Source organism: Aspergillus costaricaensis, assembly GCF_003184835.1.
Source record: "Aspergillus costaricaensis CBS 115574 unplaced genomic scaffold BO79scaffold_13, whole genome shotgun sequence".
In the NCBI taxonomy this organism is placed as follows: Eukaryota; Fungi; Ascomycota; class Eurotiomycetes; order Eurotiales; family Aspergillaceae; genus Aspergillus; species Aspergillus costaricensis.
The window spans coordinates 825,273-843,416 of NW_020291813.1; the positions used below are offsets into that span (position 1 = coordinate 825,273).

General features: G+C 54.1%; 5 protein-coding genes across 5 annotated transcripts; 2 read left to right on the forward strand and 3 right to left on the reverse strand.

Annotated features, from left to right (window-relative positions):
• Positions 1–613: 613 nt before the first annotated feature.
• Positions 614–1,458, reverse strand: BO79DRAFT_145716 (putative GNAT family acetyltransferase; the record flags this gene model as incomplete). The annotated part of the gene is made up of 2 exons (XM_025678427.1): positions 614–942; positions 1,059–1,458. The coding sequence occupies 2 exons, from the start codon at positions 1,456–1,458 to the stop codon at positions 614–616; spliced, it is 729 nt and encodes a 242-aa protein (XP_025540517.1).
• Positions 1,459–2,257: 799 nt separating this feature from the next.
• BO79DRAFT_264232 (uncharacterized protein) lies at positions 2,258–7,864 on the reverse strand (the record flags this gene model as incomplete). Its single annotated transcript, XM_025686764.1, has 5 exons — positions 2,258–2,386; positions 2,440–7,151; positions 7,203–7,645; positions 7,697–7,723; positions 7,782–7,864. 5 exons carry the CDS (start codon positions 7,862–7,864, stop codon positions 2,258–2,260), a joined length of 5,394 nt encoding a protein of 1,797 aa, XP_025540518.1.
• Positions 7,865–8,306: 442 nt separating this feature from the next.
• Positions 8,307–9,913, forward strand: BO79DRAFT_146117 (citrate synthase; the record flags this gene model as incomplete). Its single annotated transcript, XM_025678440.1, has 5 exons — positions 8,307–8,578; positions 8,636–8,833; positions 8,891–9,646; positions 9,708–9,790; positions 9,846–9,913. The coding sequence occupies 5 exons, from the start codon at positions 8,307–8,309 to the stop codon at positions 9,911–9,913; spliced, it is 1,377 nt and encodes a 458-aa protein (XP_025540519.1).
• A 3,597-nt stretch (positions 9,914–13,510) lies between these two features.
• Positions 13,511–16,053, forward strand: BO79DRAFT_264237 (Zn(II)2Cys6 transcription factor; the record flags this gene model as incomplete). The annotated part of the gene is made up of 5 exons (XM_025686765.1): positions 13,511–13,813; positions 13,904–14,744; positions 14,798–14,956; positions 15,010–15,488; positions 15,549–16,053. The coding sequence occupies exons 1-5, from the start codon at positions 13,611–13,613 to the stop codon at positions 16,051–16,053; spliced, it is 2,187 nt and encodes a 728-aa protein (XP_025540520.1). The 5' UTR covers positions 13,511–13,610.
• Positions 16,054–16,296: 243 nt separating this feature from the next.
• Positions 16,297–17,834, reverse strand: BO79DRAFT_264239 (2-methylcitrate dehydratase; the record flags this gene model as incomplete). The annotated part of the gene is made up of 2 exons (XM_025686766.1): positions 16,297–17,417; positions 17,477–17,834. The coding sequence occupies 2 exons, from the start codon at positions 17,832–17,834 to the stop codon at positions 16,297–16,299; spliced, it is 1,479 nt and encodes a 492-aa protein (XP_025540521.1).
• Positions 17,835–18,144: the final 310 nt, after the last annotated feature.

The following is an 18,144-nucleotide window of genomic DNA, read 5'->3' on the forward strand; positions in this document are numbered from 1 at the left end:
TTCCAGAGATATCTCATCTTGCTGCTGAGCAGATCCAACAGACGGCCGAATATAGATTGGGACGAGCGGTATGAGTAGGCCAGGTAACCTTACAAAATCTTTCGTATGGGGAGGCAGAGACAATCAAAATTCTGGGTGGTGAGACTGTAAGTGATGGGCCTGAACTTTGAGAGACTTTGGAAAAGAATGTAGGAAAATCGAAGCAATGTAATGGGCCAGGGAATGGTGACTACACCTATATACTCCGGAGAAGCAGGGATATTTTTCTAAGCAGCTACCGATAATCAGGGAGGAAGCCTGGTGATCGGTTGTAAATTGGCTGAGATATCGGGCCCCTACTACCAATTTATTGGGCTTCTACTCATCTTGTAAGCCCTTGGAAGGAAATCGCCGCTGGGATGGTTTGTTGTCCTCGGGATTCTAGTTTATGACTCGTGGACAAAGGGGGATGCCGTCGAACAATTTTCATTCAGGGAATTTCAAAACATAAGTTGAGGACATATTCGTAAGTAGTCTTTGTCTCACCGGGTTTCTACCGGCGGTGTACTTATGTCTCCCTACAAGTGGGGATTACACAAGTAGTGATATTCATGTATACGAACGTTCTCCTCTTTTACTGACTTCCTTGAACCTCCATACTTGCAGCGGGAACTCCACCTGGGAAGCGCACCATCACAGTGATGCGAATGGGTAGAAATTCCTCTTCACAGCGTTTCCATTCCCGCATCTCACTCCTCGTCAGACTTGCGGGTATTACCGGGCTCAATTCATGCACCTTGGCTACCTGAAAGTTGTACTTCTCGTAGAGAGGAACACCGGGATCAGTGGCATCCAGTCTGGTCTCCAGCCCCAATCGGTCCGCCTCTGCCAGTCCCCATTCCATCCACTTACTACCAAGACCTTGCTTTTGATACTCCGGTCTTGTGAAGCCAATATGAAGGTCTGTGACGAAACAAGAGTCATTCATGGAATATAACGGCTCAGAATCTCAATAATGAATGGAAGAGTAGTTATTCGTTTGACCAAAAACGAAACAACTTAGAAGAGAATAGACTTACACGCATGTGGCCCTTGGCCCATATCATGCCGTGGCTGCTCATATTGCTGCACAGCCTGAGTCACAAAGTTCCTGATCACCCCTTTGGGATACCAATCAACCTCGACCGGCGGGCGTTTGGCGAAAGAGCTGGCATTGTCGAAGAAATACCATTTGGCAGCGGCCGCAATCCGTTTCTTCTCTACATCCATGACCTTGATCCACTTGACGGTCGGCCGCTCCCTGATGAAAGACGTGCGCTGGTCCTCGATACTTCTCTGTAGGCTCTTTTCCCAATCGCCATCTTCAATGGGGAAGAAGAGACGAAAAATGCCCTGCGGAGGATTGTCAAACGTTTCCCACTGTGCGGTTATGAGCTCGGGAAAGTCATCTTCTATGGCAAGCTGGAGTGAGAATTTCATTGTGTGGAGTCGTGAGATCCGGGGCTGGGAATAATGAGCAAAATTGAATAGGGTACGGCGGTTAATAGCGGCCATCGGGCAATTACGTTTCTTAACACCAAGTCCCTTAACCGCCAGTAAAATTGATTGAAAAGTATGATTTATTTACGACCTTGAATAAGAAAACTACAATAAATAATGTACAGCAAATACTCCATATAGGGTGATGGTCAAGGATTGAGCCACCCGAGTGTCGAGGAACTACGGTTATAACCGGTTTTTAAGGTTATGGACCACTGTACCATCCAAGAATTCTCTCCCCTGGACCAGGAGTTAGAAAACAGGTATTCATTTGGTCTGGACTTATGCAGTGAGCTAAATACAGCACGGTTGAGGTCATCGTAATATGCATTAACTTAGCAAAGCTCTAGCAATCAAGACTGCGCCCTCCCATGTGGCGATTCGGCCAGGGGCAGCGGGGTCCAGCTGCTGATTTGGATAGATTAAATCACAATTGACAACCGCGATATAATGCTACTCTTGTTTCTGCAGGATGTTCTGTCTAAGGGGCATCATCCATGTGCCGAGGCAATGAATACAGAATCAGCTGTGTCTCTCATCGGCTTAAAATTTGGCTTGTAAAAGCATGACAATGATAGTTGCTGCAAAAATATTGTGATAGATATAATAATGTCTGATCATAAAGCTCATAGTACTCATTACAAACAAAAGAATTGCAATCATTGAACACCAAGTATCCAAGTCAATCTGTACAGTCTGGATCTTTTCATACGCTCCATTTCTCCCTCTGTAACAACATTCACTCCTTCTCAGCAGGACCAAACGTAGTGGCAGCCACCGCCATGGCAAGCTCGCCCGAGTGGCTAATACTGACCTGAACCTTGGCCAGCTGCTTCTCTTCAGCTAGCTTCTTAATTTCACCATGTAGCTGCAGTCTCATTAGTCTGTGATCACTACATATTCAGGAACAGAGCAACTCACATGAACAGTTGGAATCCCACCATCACTGAGAATCTCAATATCGTTGAGCGGAGCCCCTGCTCCCTTGGACGGGACCTGCAAACTCTTAAATACGGCCTCCTTGGCTGCCCAACGGCCTGCAAACGAGTGTGCCGGATCTGGCGCAGCATGGCAATACTCTCTCTCAGCCTCAGTGTAGTTCCGCTCCAGGAATACGTCGTTCTCGACATTAATAGCAGTCACTGACTCAATGTCCACACCTACCGAGGTCGTTCCATCTGTCGACACAGCCCCTTCTACCCATTTCTGGCACGCGTTCATCAGCGGCTCGCTGGTGGGCGTTGAGGGTGTCTCCACGGCAGTCAAGACTCCGGAGCTCGTCTCAGAAAGTGAGTCCTCTGAATCAGGATGCAGACATTTGGCATCGAAATAGTAGCTGCCGTCGTCAACGGCAACCCGCGCAAATGGATCCAGGAATACTCGCATCTCGTCCTCGGCGGCCCAGGCGGACGAGGTCTTGGCCTGGAACAGACTGTTTGTGTTGAGCCCCTCGATGAAGGCGCGATTCGCCATTTCGCAGCGTCGGAGCGCCTTGATGCGATATGCCTCATAGGGTGTCTGATCCACCGCGGCAAAGAGATAGCGCGGAGACACACCCACCACCAGACCACCCTTCTGGCCGAATCCGAACGAGGTGAGCATAAAGGCTCGCACACCGCGTGTCTGAATGGACTCCGCAGGGTACACGAGGTGGTCGAACTGCTGTAGGACCGAGTCAACGTTGTCTGCGTTGCGGTTGCCTGGCACGATTCCTGACTGCAGGATCTGCAGGCCTCCGTTCAGCATCCATGCTCCTGCGGCACCCTTGGGGTGGCCCGTTAAGTACTTCTGGCACACTACCATAACCGGGTTGCCCTTGGTGCGGCCGAGATGGCTCATCATGGTGTTGATCACCTCCGACTCATTCTTGTCGTTGGCCTTAGTCGAAGTGCCGTGGAATGAGGCCACCGCGATATCATCGACGGTGAGACCCCATACAGCCAGCGCTGCGCGAATGGGTGAGATACCGGGCTCTTGCTGTCGTAGATCTAGCCCGTAGAGATTCTGGGCCTGACGAATCTGTGATGCTGCAGCCCTGTCGATGACCTGGGCCAGGTGTGGCGAGAGCTGACCATCCTGTCGGGCCTGCTGAAGCTGGCGAGCCGCCCCCTGCTGGATCTGCGTTCGTAGCTCTTCAAACTGCTTCTGGCGGAATGTGGCATCCAGAAGAGGTGACAGCGATGCGGTAGTCGATTCACGGGCAGCGGTCAGGATGCCCTTACCTGGTGCAGGCACAGAGCGACCGATCTTGTCGCCCGCCATTTGTGAGTATGCGACGATGCCGTAGATGGGCACTCCCATGTCGAGCGCCAATTGAGCCGTCATGAGCACCTGTACACCGCATCCTGCAGACTCGACAAATCCCGCGCGAGAACTAGCCGTCGGGCGAGAGATTTCTCGTGGAGTGCGACCGCGGGCCAGCTCCTCCACTGTGTTGGCTGTCGCCTTCATATTGGCGAACTCGTACGACATCTCCTCCTGCAGGTCATCTGTGCCACCCACCAGAGCCACCTTGACCTTGCCGGCCTGAATGCCCTCGCAGGCCGTGTCCAGCGATTCGATGGCTGTGGCACATGTTCCAGACGGCGACTTGATGGGACCCGCCGCACCCATGAGCAGCATGTTCGCCCAGGCATCCATGGCATTGGGGAACGACTCTTGCAGGATATCATTCTGTACGTCGCGGTCGAGATACCGATCGCGGTACACACCACGCATGGCGATCAACCCGCCTGCGCCCGTGCCAATGCAATTGGCCAGCTCCGAGACGTGTATGTGTCTGTATAGCTCGTAGGGGTCCTGGATGCCGGCGCTCAACATGGCCTGACACACACAGCACAAGACATACAACGTGATCGGATCTACCTGCGAGACAATGTCCGCTGGGATACCATACGCCTTTGGATCCCATCCCGTAGGCAGCTGGCCCGACACTAGTCGGTCGAACGGCTGCGCCTTTGGCACCAAGAATCGAGCTCCGGGCTTAAATTGCACATTGTACTCCTCCCCATCTTCTCCAGCCGGAGAGATTGAGACCTTGTCACCGTGCTTTGTCTTGAACGCGGTAGCGACAGCACGAGTCGCCTGGAAGATAGGTAGATCCTCCTGCACCACCACCTCCTGCAGGAACTCCTTCTTGGCAGGATCGTATCCATCGTAGAGTTCTGGCTCGATGAAGCGTAAACCGGCGTGTTCGTGGATATATTCGCCATACTTCTCTGCGAAGTCGGCCTCGTGCACAGGCTGGTTGGATTTGGCGTCGACCCAGCCCACGTAGGGAGATCCCTGCTGGTCGCCCTCGAAGTGCTTGACCAAACCCATGATCCAGGCCATCTCGACGTACCCCTCGGGGCTGAGATCCCCGGCTCGCTCCATGTCCCATCGTGTGCGGGCACTACCCCAAGGTCCTAGCTCGGAGTAGCCAACCACGACAATAGTTTTGTTCAGGTCGATCATGTCACGCCCGGGCAGCTGGATACCTGCCGTCATGGCCTCGTAATCCGGCAGATCTGGATGGCCGACCGTCAGATTGGCACGCGGCTTGCGTGTAGTCAGAGCAGTGATCGGCTCTTGCTGTTCCTCTGGACCCTTCAACAGCTTTTCGTGTAGCTCATCCTCGGCTGCAATGGCCTTGCGTGCGCGAGCCTGGTGTTGCACCTGCTTACGGGCGGCAGTCGACAAACCCTTCAGGTCAGCCAGCTGCTCCATCTTGCCACCCAGGTCCGCGTACACGGGCGTGTCTTCACAGGCCTCTGCAATGGCAGGAGTCATCAGCGCCATTATGTTCAATGCCATCTCCGCCGAAGAGAAGGTGATTACGTCTTCAGCCTCGATGGCCTCGGCCACGATGTTGTTGGCGCTCATCAGCCCTGTGCCACGGGTCCAGCCGATAACGGCGCCGCACACGGTCAGGTAGTCACCCCAGCTTTCGGACTTGAAGCGGTTGAAGAGAGTCTCTAGGCCAATTTTTGACTCCGAGTAGAGCCCGTCCCCGCCGAAGGTACCGTGGTTGGGTGAGAGCGGCAGAATGACCTGCGTAGGGTTGGCCCCGTATCCACGGGCCTCCTTTTGTTGTTTGATACAACCCAACAGGCGCAGAAGGTTGACCAGCATGGCGCGGTGAGCCACCTCGGACAGACCGTCGAGTCCGTCAATCTGTCGGCCGTTCTCGGATATGGCGGCGAACGGGATCACGCAGTCAATGTCACCTGCAGTACCCAGAGTGTTGTTGTACAGATGAGAAATGAGGGCCTGGCAGTCCTGGCGACTGGCTTGATTGAAGGGGAAGACTGTCAAGGACGAACCCCGACCACAGAAGTCGCGGTACAGGCTGCGATAAAAGTCCATGTTGGAGCGACTGGTGGTAACAATGACATTGGCACCAGCTGTGAGCAGGCCACGCGTGATCTCAGCACCTATGGATTGGGGTCCGGCACCGGTGATCAGCACCGTCTTACCGGAGAAGCTGATACCGATGGATGTGGCCGCTTGGACAGAATCGAAGTAGCTGGATGTGAGGCCATCATCGTAGTTCCAGGCACTGCCTTTAGGACGACAGAGCCGAACAAAAGGTAGGCTGTCGGCAACGGGGGCGTCGAAGCGACTTCCGCGCTTGAGTAGCTCGACGTAGGTATCTGGGCGTCCGCCAATGGTGCGAGGGATCTCTTCGTACTCGATAACTCCCTTAGGGCTGACAGTGGTACGAGGACCCAGAGGTGGCAGCCGGTGGATGAAGACGGAGTCTCCTTGGAGTGCGTCACGGTAACCCTGGAACAGCTGCTCCAAGGGCTGGATCTGCAGCTGCTTGTCACTGTGGCGTAATGGGTGGGCAATGTGATACTTGACTAGGTCGAAGGCGCTGGGATTCGAGCGATTCAACACCTGCCAGATCTTCTCCTCGTTCGAAGTGCTACCGGGTCCCAGCAGCAGCGAGGCAATATCGACGCGAGCCCAGTTCCACCAGGCATCATAGCTGCGACCGCGTTTCGCGTCGAAGATGGGCGAGATGCGAGTCAAGAAGCCATCGCCAAACTCAGCCTGCCAAGCCTCCAGCTTCTGGTCGGCTTCCTGCCAGAGCTCTTCGCTGTGCGCTAGCTTCTGGACCAGCTCGCCGCCGTCGCTGTCCAAGATCTTCCCGAGTGCCAGGTGAAGCTGCTTGAAAGCGTCGTTCTGCTCCGTGCGCAGCCGCTCCAGCTCCTTGGAGTCAATCATAGCTCCGCCAGCGGAAGCACCTCCGCCCGCGGACGCAGCAGCTGGGCTGATAGTAATGCCACTGTGGCGTCCGTATCGGGACACAACACTGTCGACGAATTCTTTGGCTGCCTGAGGGCTCTCCAGCCGAGACGAGGGGTCTAGACTTACTGAATAGCAGAGAACAGCTGTTTGACGTTGTGCCCCTAAGCCCCAGTGTGTCTCGAGGTGGCTGCGAATGCTATTCTGATTCCATCCAGCCGGAAACCTGGCCGAGATCAAGCGGGCGACAAGTGCCGACATGACTTTGCCGGGGCGCCCGGTGAAGCTGCCTTCGAGGGCTGCCCCAACAGCTTCAAGGGGAAGGTCTTCGCAGCCGTCGGGTGTGCCACCGAACTCGGCCACCAGGTCACCAATAAGTTCATTCTGTAGTGTAGATTTACCTGGACAGCGTTAGAAGGGAACTGTTGAGAAGATTAAAAGGACAGTCTTACCTCCAGACAGGTCACGAATGCATTTCTGGAGAGGCACCTGGTCAAATGGCTGCTTCAGCTTCTGGGCACTCAGAGCCAGCACGATATCCAGCGCAGATAGTGGCACATCATCGACAGCGGCTGCCGCTACAACTGGAGCAGCGGGAGCTGCAGCAGGAGCAACCGGGGCTTCAGGGGCCACAGCAACCGGTGCTGGGGTGACTGGGGCAGCTTGAGTCTCTGTCGTGGCCACTGGTTGCGACTCTTCGTATTCATAGCATATCTGCCCATAATCATCGCTGTGGGAAAGGAATTGACGGCGAATCAGGTGCAGCTGGTCCTGCAGCTGGTGATTGCGGGCAACCGTCTTCTTGCCCATGGTGGACAACACCTTGGCCGGGCCGACCTCTACGTATCGCTCCACGGCCTCATCTCGCGTGAAGAACTCTTTCTGTGTATCAATCCTGCTCGGGTCAGTGGCAAATTTGCGAATCGGGAATAGGAACAAAACTCACCATTGAACCGGAAAGGCAAATTGGTAGCTAGTCAGGTTCGTTAACCTACAACTCTCATGGAATTTTGACCCGTAGTGGCACTTACGCCAGCAGTTCAATGAGCAGTGTCCGTGCCAGAGCACGTCGCTCCTGCTCTGAATCTGGAAGTGATTGAATCGGTTCGCCCATATTGTGTTGGGTGTTATGTGGTGATCAGGAGACGACGATGGACATCGCGGAGGGGGATTTGAGGGGTGTGGTACGACAATGCTGTTCATATAGAGGTCTCTTCCTCAAAGCGGACAGCATTAATCCGATATAACTATCTTCGACCGCTGGCCGAGCAGTGTCGCGTTCACAGATGTCCGAGGACCCCGGGCATTTCGGCGCAACAGTATGGCTGAAGGGGGGGTGGCCCGGCGGCCGATCCCCGACGGCAGGATTCGAGGGATTCACAGCCCCCAAGTGTAGCAGAAGGGATTACACAAATAAAACCGCATCAGAAATTTGTACGTCTGGCCTGTCAGCGATGTAGCTTATATACAAAGGTAATTCCATCAAGCTGGCACAGTAGTCTTGATTTACGATCGTCTATCTTTTAATCCCATATCAGAGTAGTATCAACGTCAATATGCCCGACATCGCACCCAACGTCGCTCGCAACGGCAGCTCCAAACATGCAGAGACCAAGCCAGAAACCCCAGTTCTCCATGTGGTAGACAGCCGCACGGGGAACTACTTCCCCATCCCTATCGTGCGCAACGCCATCAACGCAAGTGAATTCAAGAAACTCAAGTCTCCGGAGGATCCCGCACATCCTGAAGATCAGAACGAGCAGGGCATCCGGGTGTTTGACCCCGGTTACTCCAACACGGCTGTCAGTGAGAGTCAGGTTACCTACATGTGCGTTACCTCTCGAGAGATTGTTCATGGTGAATAGCAACTGATAACGGGGTGTAGCGATGGCTTGAAGGGAACTATTCAGTACCGAGGCTACAATATCGAGGATATTGTAGGGAAGAAGAAGTTTATCGACACGGCGCACCTGCTCATTTGGGGCGAATGGCCGACGCCAGAACAGGCCAAGTCGCTTCAGGAGAAGCTTTCCAGCGTGCCTATTCTGGATGAGTCCGTCTTTAAGGTGATTCAGGCATTCCCGTAAGCTTCACACTAGTCATATGCTCTAATTGTCCCACCAGAGTCTAACAGCTTTAGTCCCAACTCGTCCATCATCGGCATGATGATCGCCGCGCTCTCCGCCGTCCAGAGCTCCCAGATGGACCGCATCCCCGCTCACGCGGCCAAGAACCTCTACTTGGGTAACCCCCAGGCCGTCGACGATGAGATCGTCCGTCTGATGGGCTCACTGTCCATGATCACCGCAGCTGTCTACTGCCATCACACCGGACGGGAATTCACCCCGCCACGCCCGGAACTCTCCTACATCGAGAACTTCCTCCTGATGATGGGCCACGTTGAGTCCACCACTGGACTGCCCAACCCGCAATACGTCGACCGCATTGAGCGTCTCTGGGTCCTCATCGCCGATCACGAGATGACCTGCTCGACTGCCGCGTTCTTGCAGACGGCTTCCTCTCTGCCGGATGTATTTTCCTGTATGATCTCCGCACTTTCGGCCCTCTATGGTCCGCTGCATGGTGGAGCCATTGAAGTGGCTTACAAGAACTTTGAGGAGATTGGCTCGGCTGAGAACGTTGCGGCCAAGATAGAGCGTGTCAAGGCCGGAAAGGAACGCCTGTATGGTTACGGTCACCGCATCTACCGCGTGACAGATCCGCGCTTCATCTTCATCCGCCAGATTCTGGACGAACTGAAGGAGGAGATCGCCCGTAACCCGCTGCTGAAGGTGGCGTTCGAGGTGGACCGTGTCGCCTCGGAGGATGAATATTTTGTCACCCGAAAGCTGCGGCCCAACGCCGATCTCTTTGCGGCGCTGGTGTACAGTGCTATGTAGGTAGACTCCGTGAAGGACTTGTTTCAGACAGAAGACCCGCTAACACAATGGGTTTAGGGGCTTCCCGACTGAGTTTATTCTGCCGTTGTCACTGTTGTCCCGCACGCAGGGATTCATGGCCCACTGGAAGGAAGCCATGTGTAAGTGATCCATTTTGCCACCGAGCATCCCAGTCTGAGGCTAATGATGTGCCAGCGAGCACGGCACGTATCTGGAGACCCGGCCAGATCTACACTGGACACTTGAACCGTGAAATGGCGTAGATTTAGAACAGTTCCTCTATCACCAATGAGGCAATCTTAGCGTAAAACGGTCAACAGCGTCACTGAAGCTAGCGCTAGAACGCATGCAAGCCTCCAGGCCAACTAGGCCAAGCATCGGACTGTTTCCGACAGTCGCTGATGAAGACATGAAATGACTGAGACATGATTTCCCTCGAGATCACTTGGAATGTGGGTAGGATGGCGTCTGTGAGATACGGTCACCAGGTAGCCAATACAATGGCCCAATAAGGCCCAATAAAATAGTTGCGAATGTCAGAAAGTTTCCCACTATCCAACAAGGGTAAGCTCAGCTCGTGATGCGGTAGATTGTGGCATAAAGAGTGAGACAAATAGTTATGTTTGCTTCATTCGACAATTAAATCCGGCGATTACTTCATGCTAGATGGCTCGCTGCTACCAAGCAAGGGACCCATGTCGACGATAATCAATCTCAGCCTCAAGCGCAACGGCGGATGTGCCAGGGAATTGCTGCTGCTTTTCCCTCAAGCGGGTAGCATGGGGGTGTTTTGATAGCGGCATGCTCCGTGATAGATAGCATCCCTGCCCCTATAGGAGCACGGGGATATGCATAGGCTGTAAGTCACTCGTCGGCGGGGTTTTTGGTCATCCTATTAGGACAATCTGGAAGCAGTACCTCGTATTACCTTGCATGCATATTATCACACTATCCACATCTGGAATTGAAGCTCCGAGCCTGGAAATCACTCCCTCATCCGGCTGGAGGGCGCACTAGTCTCACTCTAAAGCGACCGTTTGTGATGCGTGGCACGTCACCGGCTGACTCCATTTGAGAAAGTCGCGCTGCGTATATCGGTCCTAGCCGAGATCATCGAGATTTAACTTCGGTCCGTTGCTTTACCGTTCTTCACAGCTAGATGGCCTTGCGGATCGACACAGGAGGTGGTAGTCGCGCGTCAGAGTTACTTAGACGCCCTTGTTTCACCCGGGATGGTGCTTGACAGCCCGCGGTTCATGATCGGCAGTGTTTTACAACACTACCTTATTTAACTTTCTTTGCAGTCAACGGAGACTTATCGGTGATCGGCATCGGGCGTGCTGGTCGGTGGGCCACTGGTGTTTTCGTGAGCTCTCTGGCTTCTCTTGTCTGCCAGGTATGACTGCTCCAAGGTGATTGATTGCGCAGCAAGATTGCAGAGCTTCTGCGTGATACCGAGTACCGAGAGAGTCATCTTATTTCCGAGGGCAGCGAACTCCGTCTCCGAACTGGTATCAGGAGCGATGCTGCGAGTGAGCTATCGGGGTCGCTTTTCTGCTAGCGAGCGGGAGAGACGCGATGCGGGTTATTCAGCAAACTACACTAGTGAATTAGTGTCTATTAGTTTGACCAGCCTAGTGAGTCGCTTCTGCTGACGATTGCAGGGCTCACCCTATAGGATGAGAAGGAGGGAGGGGATGGGACTGGCAGGATTGCCAGGCTTACCAGCCGTGCTGCCAGTTCCCTCCATCACCCACCAATGCTTAGCACGACACCACCCACCTGATGGTGGACTGAGTGCTGGAAATGATATCAAGCTGACTAAAGTACTATGGATAGATTGTGCAGGAATGTCACATTGGGTTTTTGAAGGACTTCCTCTTCCTGCTGGATGTAGATGACAAATGCAGCGTAATCTCCGACATGAGAATAGCATGGCGCGTGGTTGGATCAGGATACGAGGCCTAAGCCCCCGCGGACGCCCTAACCAAAATTTCGGCTTCATGACGGTCCTTCCTTCCCCCAGCCGTCCGAAACCAGACCCACCCGGTGATGGCTTGCTGTCGATCTGCTCAAGAGCCTGTGCAAATTGCAGAAATGACCTTCCGCGGTCTGGTCTACGCCCGGAGGAGAGGATGAAGAGAGGAAGGGAGGATTTCCTTGGCGAGCATGCAGTCAGCGTGAAATTATCTCAATCACATGTCCTCTCCGATTTTCGCACCCGGGATATCAAACAAACCGAACTTGAAATGCGACTGGATTATATCTAAGCAGTCTGGAAAGGTATTCTGAATACCACGCTGAATAAGCGGATATAAGGAATTGTAAGTCAGTGCCGCAGTGTGGACCTACGAGGCATTAGTAGCAGGAATGGATTGAGCTCTGAAACATCGTATTTGCAACATTAAACATGATCGTCTCAATATATCTTCCAATTTGTTAGCTTGGGTGCCTGTCATATGACAAGCCCCGGGCCAAAAGGTACCACAACGGGAGAGATGGGGATGAAGATGAGACAATCCCGCAGCAGACAAGATGATCGTTGGACCCGGTGGAGAATCACCTGGATCTGACTGGCAAGGTCGCCTGTACATGGGTCATATTCCATAGGATGAGGATTCGCTACATTGGTAAGTGCTCATTTCGGACCGCGTCCGTCACCTCCCGCAAAGGAACGGCAGCAACAGTTTCCGGAGCCGCTCCATCAGATAATGAGGGTCTGCTGGGTCTAGCCACTGCCAATCGATCGATCTGCCTCGTGGCGCCACGCCTGCTAAAGGCGGCAGATCGTCGACCACAGGTCCAGACGCCTTTCGGGGACTGGACCGTTAGCCGATGCTGTCGCTGGGACACTTTGCTCCGATATCTCAACGATAACACCCTGAGCCTGAAGCATCTCCAATCTGTCTGGAATCGTAGCTTGTCCATCACACAGGTTAGAGTATCCAAGCTGGACTTGAGAGAAACCTTCTTTAGGGTCGAAATCAAGATCCTGCAGAGGACGTGAAGGGCGACAGGGGAAGAGTGGGAACAGACGAACGATTACGATCATTTTAGCAAACCAATATCCGGTTGAGTAAGATGGAGCTGCTAGGTATCTGAATTAGCAGTATAACACGTAACTGTTCCAGAACTTCGGTGATGTAGCCAGGATGCTGCAACCTGCTACATCCCTGCGCAAAGGACAACCATCCCTGTCGATGGAGATATGAACGCGCATGTCTGGGCTGGATATACCATGCTGATGACTTGCCCATTATGGATATGTCCGACATCCGAATCTGATAATTATCTTAACAGGCTTCACGGCTCGTTTGACTTGCCTGCTCTGGTGTTGCCACTCGGGAGGATTCAGCAGTCTGAGTGAACTTTGGCGTCCCGGACCAGTGCGGGTAAGCGCCATGTCTATCACGGAGCGATGGCTGCGCCACGCGGACAGAGACAGGTTGAAAACACACGGACACTCCTTCCTGCCAGTGGGTCGAGGCTATAACGCCGGAAGATTATGAAAGACTATTCCTCCTCGCCCGGCCCTCTTCACCAGATGTTGCTATCGAACGTGCCAAGTGCAGGATTCTAAAGACAGGATCACCCCCTCAAGCACGCGGAGCTATCAGAGGCTGACAGTCCTCCCGCTGAGGTCAGCGCTAGGAATCCTCCGCCCACCAGGATCGCCTTCTGCAAGACGCCATCCAAGAGAATGAGGAAGCTTGATGAGCCTGGTGTGACACTGGAGTAGGTTGGGGTGGTTCTCTCCCGATAACGGGCTGCGGGTCTAAGTGGTCCTTGCGTGTTGCCCAGAGATACCTTCAGTCTTGGTATATCAGCCGGTGCATGGCCTGTTGAGCGGACCCCCAAGTGTCAGGTACATGGCAGCCAAGCTCTCCTCGTATTCCCTGAATCAGTGCGTCGTAAATCGCGATCCTTCTGCCGGAGTGTTGCCAACCAAGTGTGAACATCATGACTGCTCCCCGCGCATCAAGTGTGTCTGTCCAGAAAAATCGACCCCGGCAGACGGGGTCGCTGAGCCCAGCGTGCGATGAGTGTCGAATCCGCAAAGTGCGCTGCAATAAAGAGTATCCCAAGTGCTCAAGCTGTCGAGCATCTAATCTGCCCTGCGAATTCTCCAACAAGGGCAAGCGCATCAACCATACCAAGAAACTGTAAGTGGCCCCTCTCACCTCCCTTGATGGTCCGTGCTGCCTGGGTAAACTTTGGTCGGGTGTTCCCCGTCTGACAAGCTTTTCTCATAGTGTGAGTGATGTGGAGCTTCTGGGCAGTCGTTTAGGCAAGATTGAAGAGGCTCTCTTTCGCTGCTTGTCAGTGGTTGAAGCTGCCAACACCACGCGAGACAGCACTCCAACCCAAACCACGTCTCGGTCTGGTTCAGAGGGTCATGCGGACCGAGAAGAGTTTCGCCGGGGCTCGGTCGAGTCTGAGGAAAGCTGGTCAGATGGCTCGTCTGATCTGCTTGCTCACGGTGAACGAGATCCCGAGGCGGATCCGTTGCACTACAGCAGTCCGGTGGCATCGCTCTACTTTGAGGCTCAGGCTGCGGGCAACCAGCTGATATCGTCAACTCCATCAACAGAAGACGGCTCAAAGCCAGTGAGTCCGCGCATGAGCGAGACCCTGACCCGATCAACGCCCCTGGAAGCGTATTTGGTGGACGCCAACGAGCTCTTCCAAGAGCTGGCCACCGGCCCCCCTCCTGTCACTGAGCCCAAGTACGACGATCTCCCGCCGGCACTACCTCCACGTACTCTGCTGGAAGGTTTCGTGGAAGCCTACTTTACCGACCTAAATCCCTTTCTCCCTCTCTATGACCGACTAAGCGTGCTTGATGCCATTCAACAGCAGTATGGACCGCGAAGCGATGGGCCCGACCTGGCCTGGGTATGTTCGTTCAATAGTATCTTACTGCACACCCTTGAAGCCAAGTCGAGTGCCGCACAGCCAGGAGGACATACAGGAGATAGTACCCTGGAGCGAGGTTTGGTGGTGCATCTTCTGCTCAATGCCCGCCGCTGTTATAATAACTTTGAGCGCCTCCTGCAACCACGTCTCGCCAACGTCCAGAGCTTGTTTAGTATGGTATGCTCCAACCTCCAATTCGCTTAACTTAAACCCCATTCTCACGTCTGCAGGCACTGGTAGCACTCCGATACTTTAGCTTCACAATGTTTGAGACGGTATTTGCGCAGGCCTGCCAGTTGGCCCGCACCATCGGGCTGCACCAGACTGCCGCAGGTGCTCCACAGGAAGCAGAGCGTCGCCGCCTTTTTTGGTGCCTGTTCATCATTGATGTTAGTTTCCACTCCAGCCTTGATACAAGATCTTTGCCTGACCTAGAGTATAGAAGCATGCGGCTTTGGCAGCTGGCAAACCGTGTCTCCTCCCTTCTTATGCCTGTGCCATCCCAATTCCCAGTTCCAAGTGTGGGTCACTCATCGAGGATCAGTTCACGGCGCGAATAATGCTGGCCACCATCCTAGAGGAGTTATATCGTCGCCTGCATTCAGCCCGCAGTACGCGGCGTGGCCGTGAGCAAATCTCCCGCCGTGCTATCCAACTGAGCCGCCGGATAGAGGACTGGGCGGTACAGCACGAACACGCCCTTCAACCTACGGGCACACCAGAGGCGTCCCAGGTGCTGGCGGCCGCGGAATTGCAGTACGCATTATATATCTGTCGAGTTCTCGTGCAACGCCGCATCAATGGGCCGGAGAGTCGGTCCCTTCGGTATATCCACGCTCGTGCAGGTCTGCAGTTGCTTCAGGAGTTGTGTAATTGTGACCACCTGGGAGGACGTCGCGTCGGCTACGCCTTGTTCGCCAGGTATGTCGGCTTCACGGCAGACTGTTCCCTCCTAGTCCACTCATACTAACTTTCCCCCAGCGTAACACTAAATTACTCCCTTATTCCCTTCCTCGAGGTGTATATTCGGGTGCTGCAGGATCACCCCAAAGCGGATGCGTCGGATGTGGCGCTCCTGACGTCCTTCGCGGCGCGCGCGGACAGTCTGGCCGCACAGACAACAGCAACTTCGTATACGGCCCGAGTGCGCGAGGTCAGTGCTCTCTGCTATCAGGTTGTCACTCGGCTCCACCAGTCCCCCGATGTAGCCGAGTCCCAGGTGGATCAACCGACATTGCCGGACCCTTTCTGGGACCTGAGTGCCATGGCAGCCGATGCCGGGTGGGACACAACGCCATCAGCGCCCCAATTTTCCAGTAATCTATCGACGCATCCGGATCCTTCCTTCTTCCTCGATGCGGGAGGTTCCGTTGGACCGGCCTTCTCGCTGAGCGATCCTATCTTCACGGATGGTGGGCCGGTCATGTTTGACAATCTGCTGGACCCGTTTGCCGGCGCGGACACTTCTTTGGGGCTGATGCAGTGAACTGTCTCGTCCTATTCTGACGCTTACGCTGTTACGCTATTACTTGAATTTTTATCTAGCATGGGTTTTTTTTAATATTGGGATTCGGCATTGCAGGGTTGGCTGGCACTATTATCTTGTTATCTTGTTTCATTTCATGTTTGTATTGTGATAGATAGATCAGTAGATAGATCATTTAGACATAAACATAAACCACATATTCATCAAAAGTGTCTAAGGTAGATATTTCCGTACATTCCTCGGCTACAAACTGAACAAGTTCACAAAATGGCATGCCGGTAGCGACATAAACTCCTCCGATGCCACCGTCTTCAGGATGTGCTGCACTTTTTCGGTCGACAGTCGCAATCCCAGATTCCGCTCCGCCTTTGCGTAAACTTCCTGTGGTGTCTCGGGGCGACGAACATGTCCCAGCGGATACTCTACTAGTACCTCGGGCAGTGTCGTGCCATCCGTGAGGGTGACGGTGAGCGAGTTTGCCACACTGCGCACCGCCATGTCATGATAATCAGCCGTGTATTTGGGGTCTTCCGCCATTGTGATCTTCTGACGCAGTGCATCCACCCGCGGGTCTGTCGCCCAGGGACTGTCGTCCTGGTAGTCGGCCGTCTCGACCTGCGCTCCCTTCAGCAGCACCACAGCTACCATGTACCGCAGACAGTGGTCACGGTCTGCGGCGTTGTGCAATGTTGCTCCGCCCTTGTTAATGATTGTCATACCAGCAGCCTGAGTCTTGGCGTGGATCGACTGGATATCCTTGGCTGGGTCGAGTCCACGCGCCCGCAGGGTATTGGCGACTTCCAGCGCGGCCTCCACCGCTGTCATGCCATGGCCCTCGGCAGTGTTCACCTTGAACAGCACGGTTTCAATGACCCATGTGCCAAATGGCTGGGGAAGGTCAAACTCCTGGCCCTTGAACAGGACATCATAGAAACCCCAGCGGGGTGTGGTCAGCACCGTGTTAGCACCGGGTTGTCCAGCCTTGGCTAGTAGTGCCAGGTGCACAGCCCGCATGCAAGCATCGCCAGCTGCCCATCCTTTGCGCGGACCAGTGTTGGGTGCCTGGCGGTACACGCGGAGTGGGTGGCCGTCCATCCAGGCGTGAGAGACGGCACTGAGGGCCTGCTCGCGGGGAAGATCCAGCAGCCAGGCCGACACGGCGGTTGCACCAATCTTGACAAGGATTGTATGGTCCAACCCGACCTTGTTGAAGGCATTCTTAATCTGGAAGCAGCCCTGAATCTCATACGCCTTGATCAGGGCCTCCAAAACCTGCTGCATTGTCACGATGCTTTCGGGGTAGCCCTCTGCCAGGGCTACACGACTACGGACATCTGCGACGGCCAGGATCGCACCTAGGTTATCTGATTCAACATTATTAGTGCATGTGGCTTGACAATTGCTGGAGTGGTTTATAGCTCACCCGAAGGATGTCCCCATTCTGCACCGGGGAAGGCGTCATTGTGATCGAGGTAACGTATCATGGCCCCAAGATCAAAGGCTCCTTTGAGGATGTCCAGCTGGTAGGCTGTTCCCGGTAACCGGAACAAACCCGAGGTGGCTGGGGCGATGGGGAATGCCGGTCCAACAAGCTGAGCGCATTGTGGACTGGTATGGATACTTTCGAGGGCAGCACCAAGGGCATCCATTAAGGCGACCTTGGCCCGCGACCAGGCAATGTCTGTGGTGATCTGGTAGTCGTAGACATAGTCGACGATGGCCTGGATCACGGCATCGTAGGGCTTGCGGGAATTGTCGTCGGCGGCAGGAATGACAGTCATGCTGAACGGATACCGATTGGATGATAAGAGAACGCAGCAGATCTTCCCTTTTTCATGATAAATTACTTGTCGCCTTTCAAGTACTTTATGAATGTTGCCTTCAGGCAGTGGCGGACCGGAACCTCCATCCTGGCGCTGTTCGGGTTTCGGCCGCCGGATGGGACTGTGCAGCAACACCGAATGAACTGCTGCGAGATGTTTTGGCCGCCGAACAGCTTTCTGTCGGCAGGATTTGGTCTGTCTGAGTCAGCCATCACATACGTGAGAGAAGATGAAGTGAGACATATATTCTAACACAAAGTCTATCTCT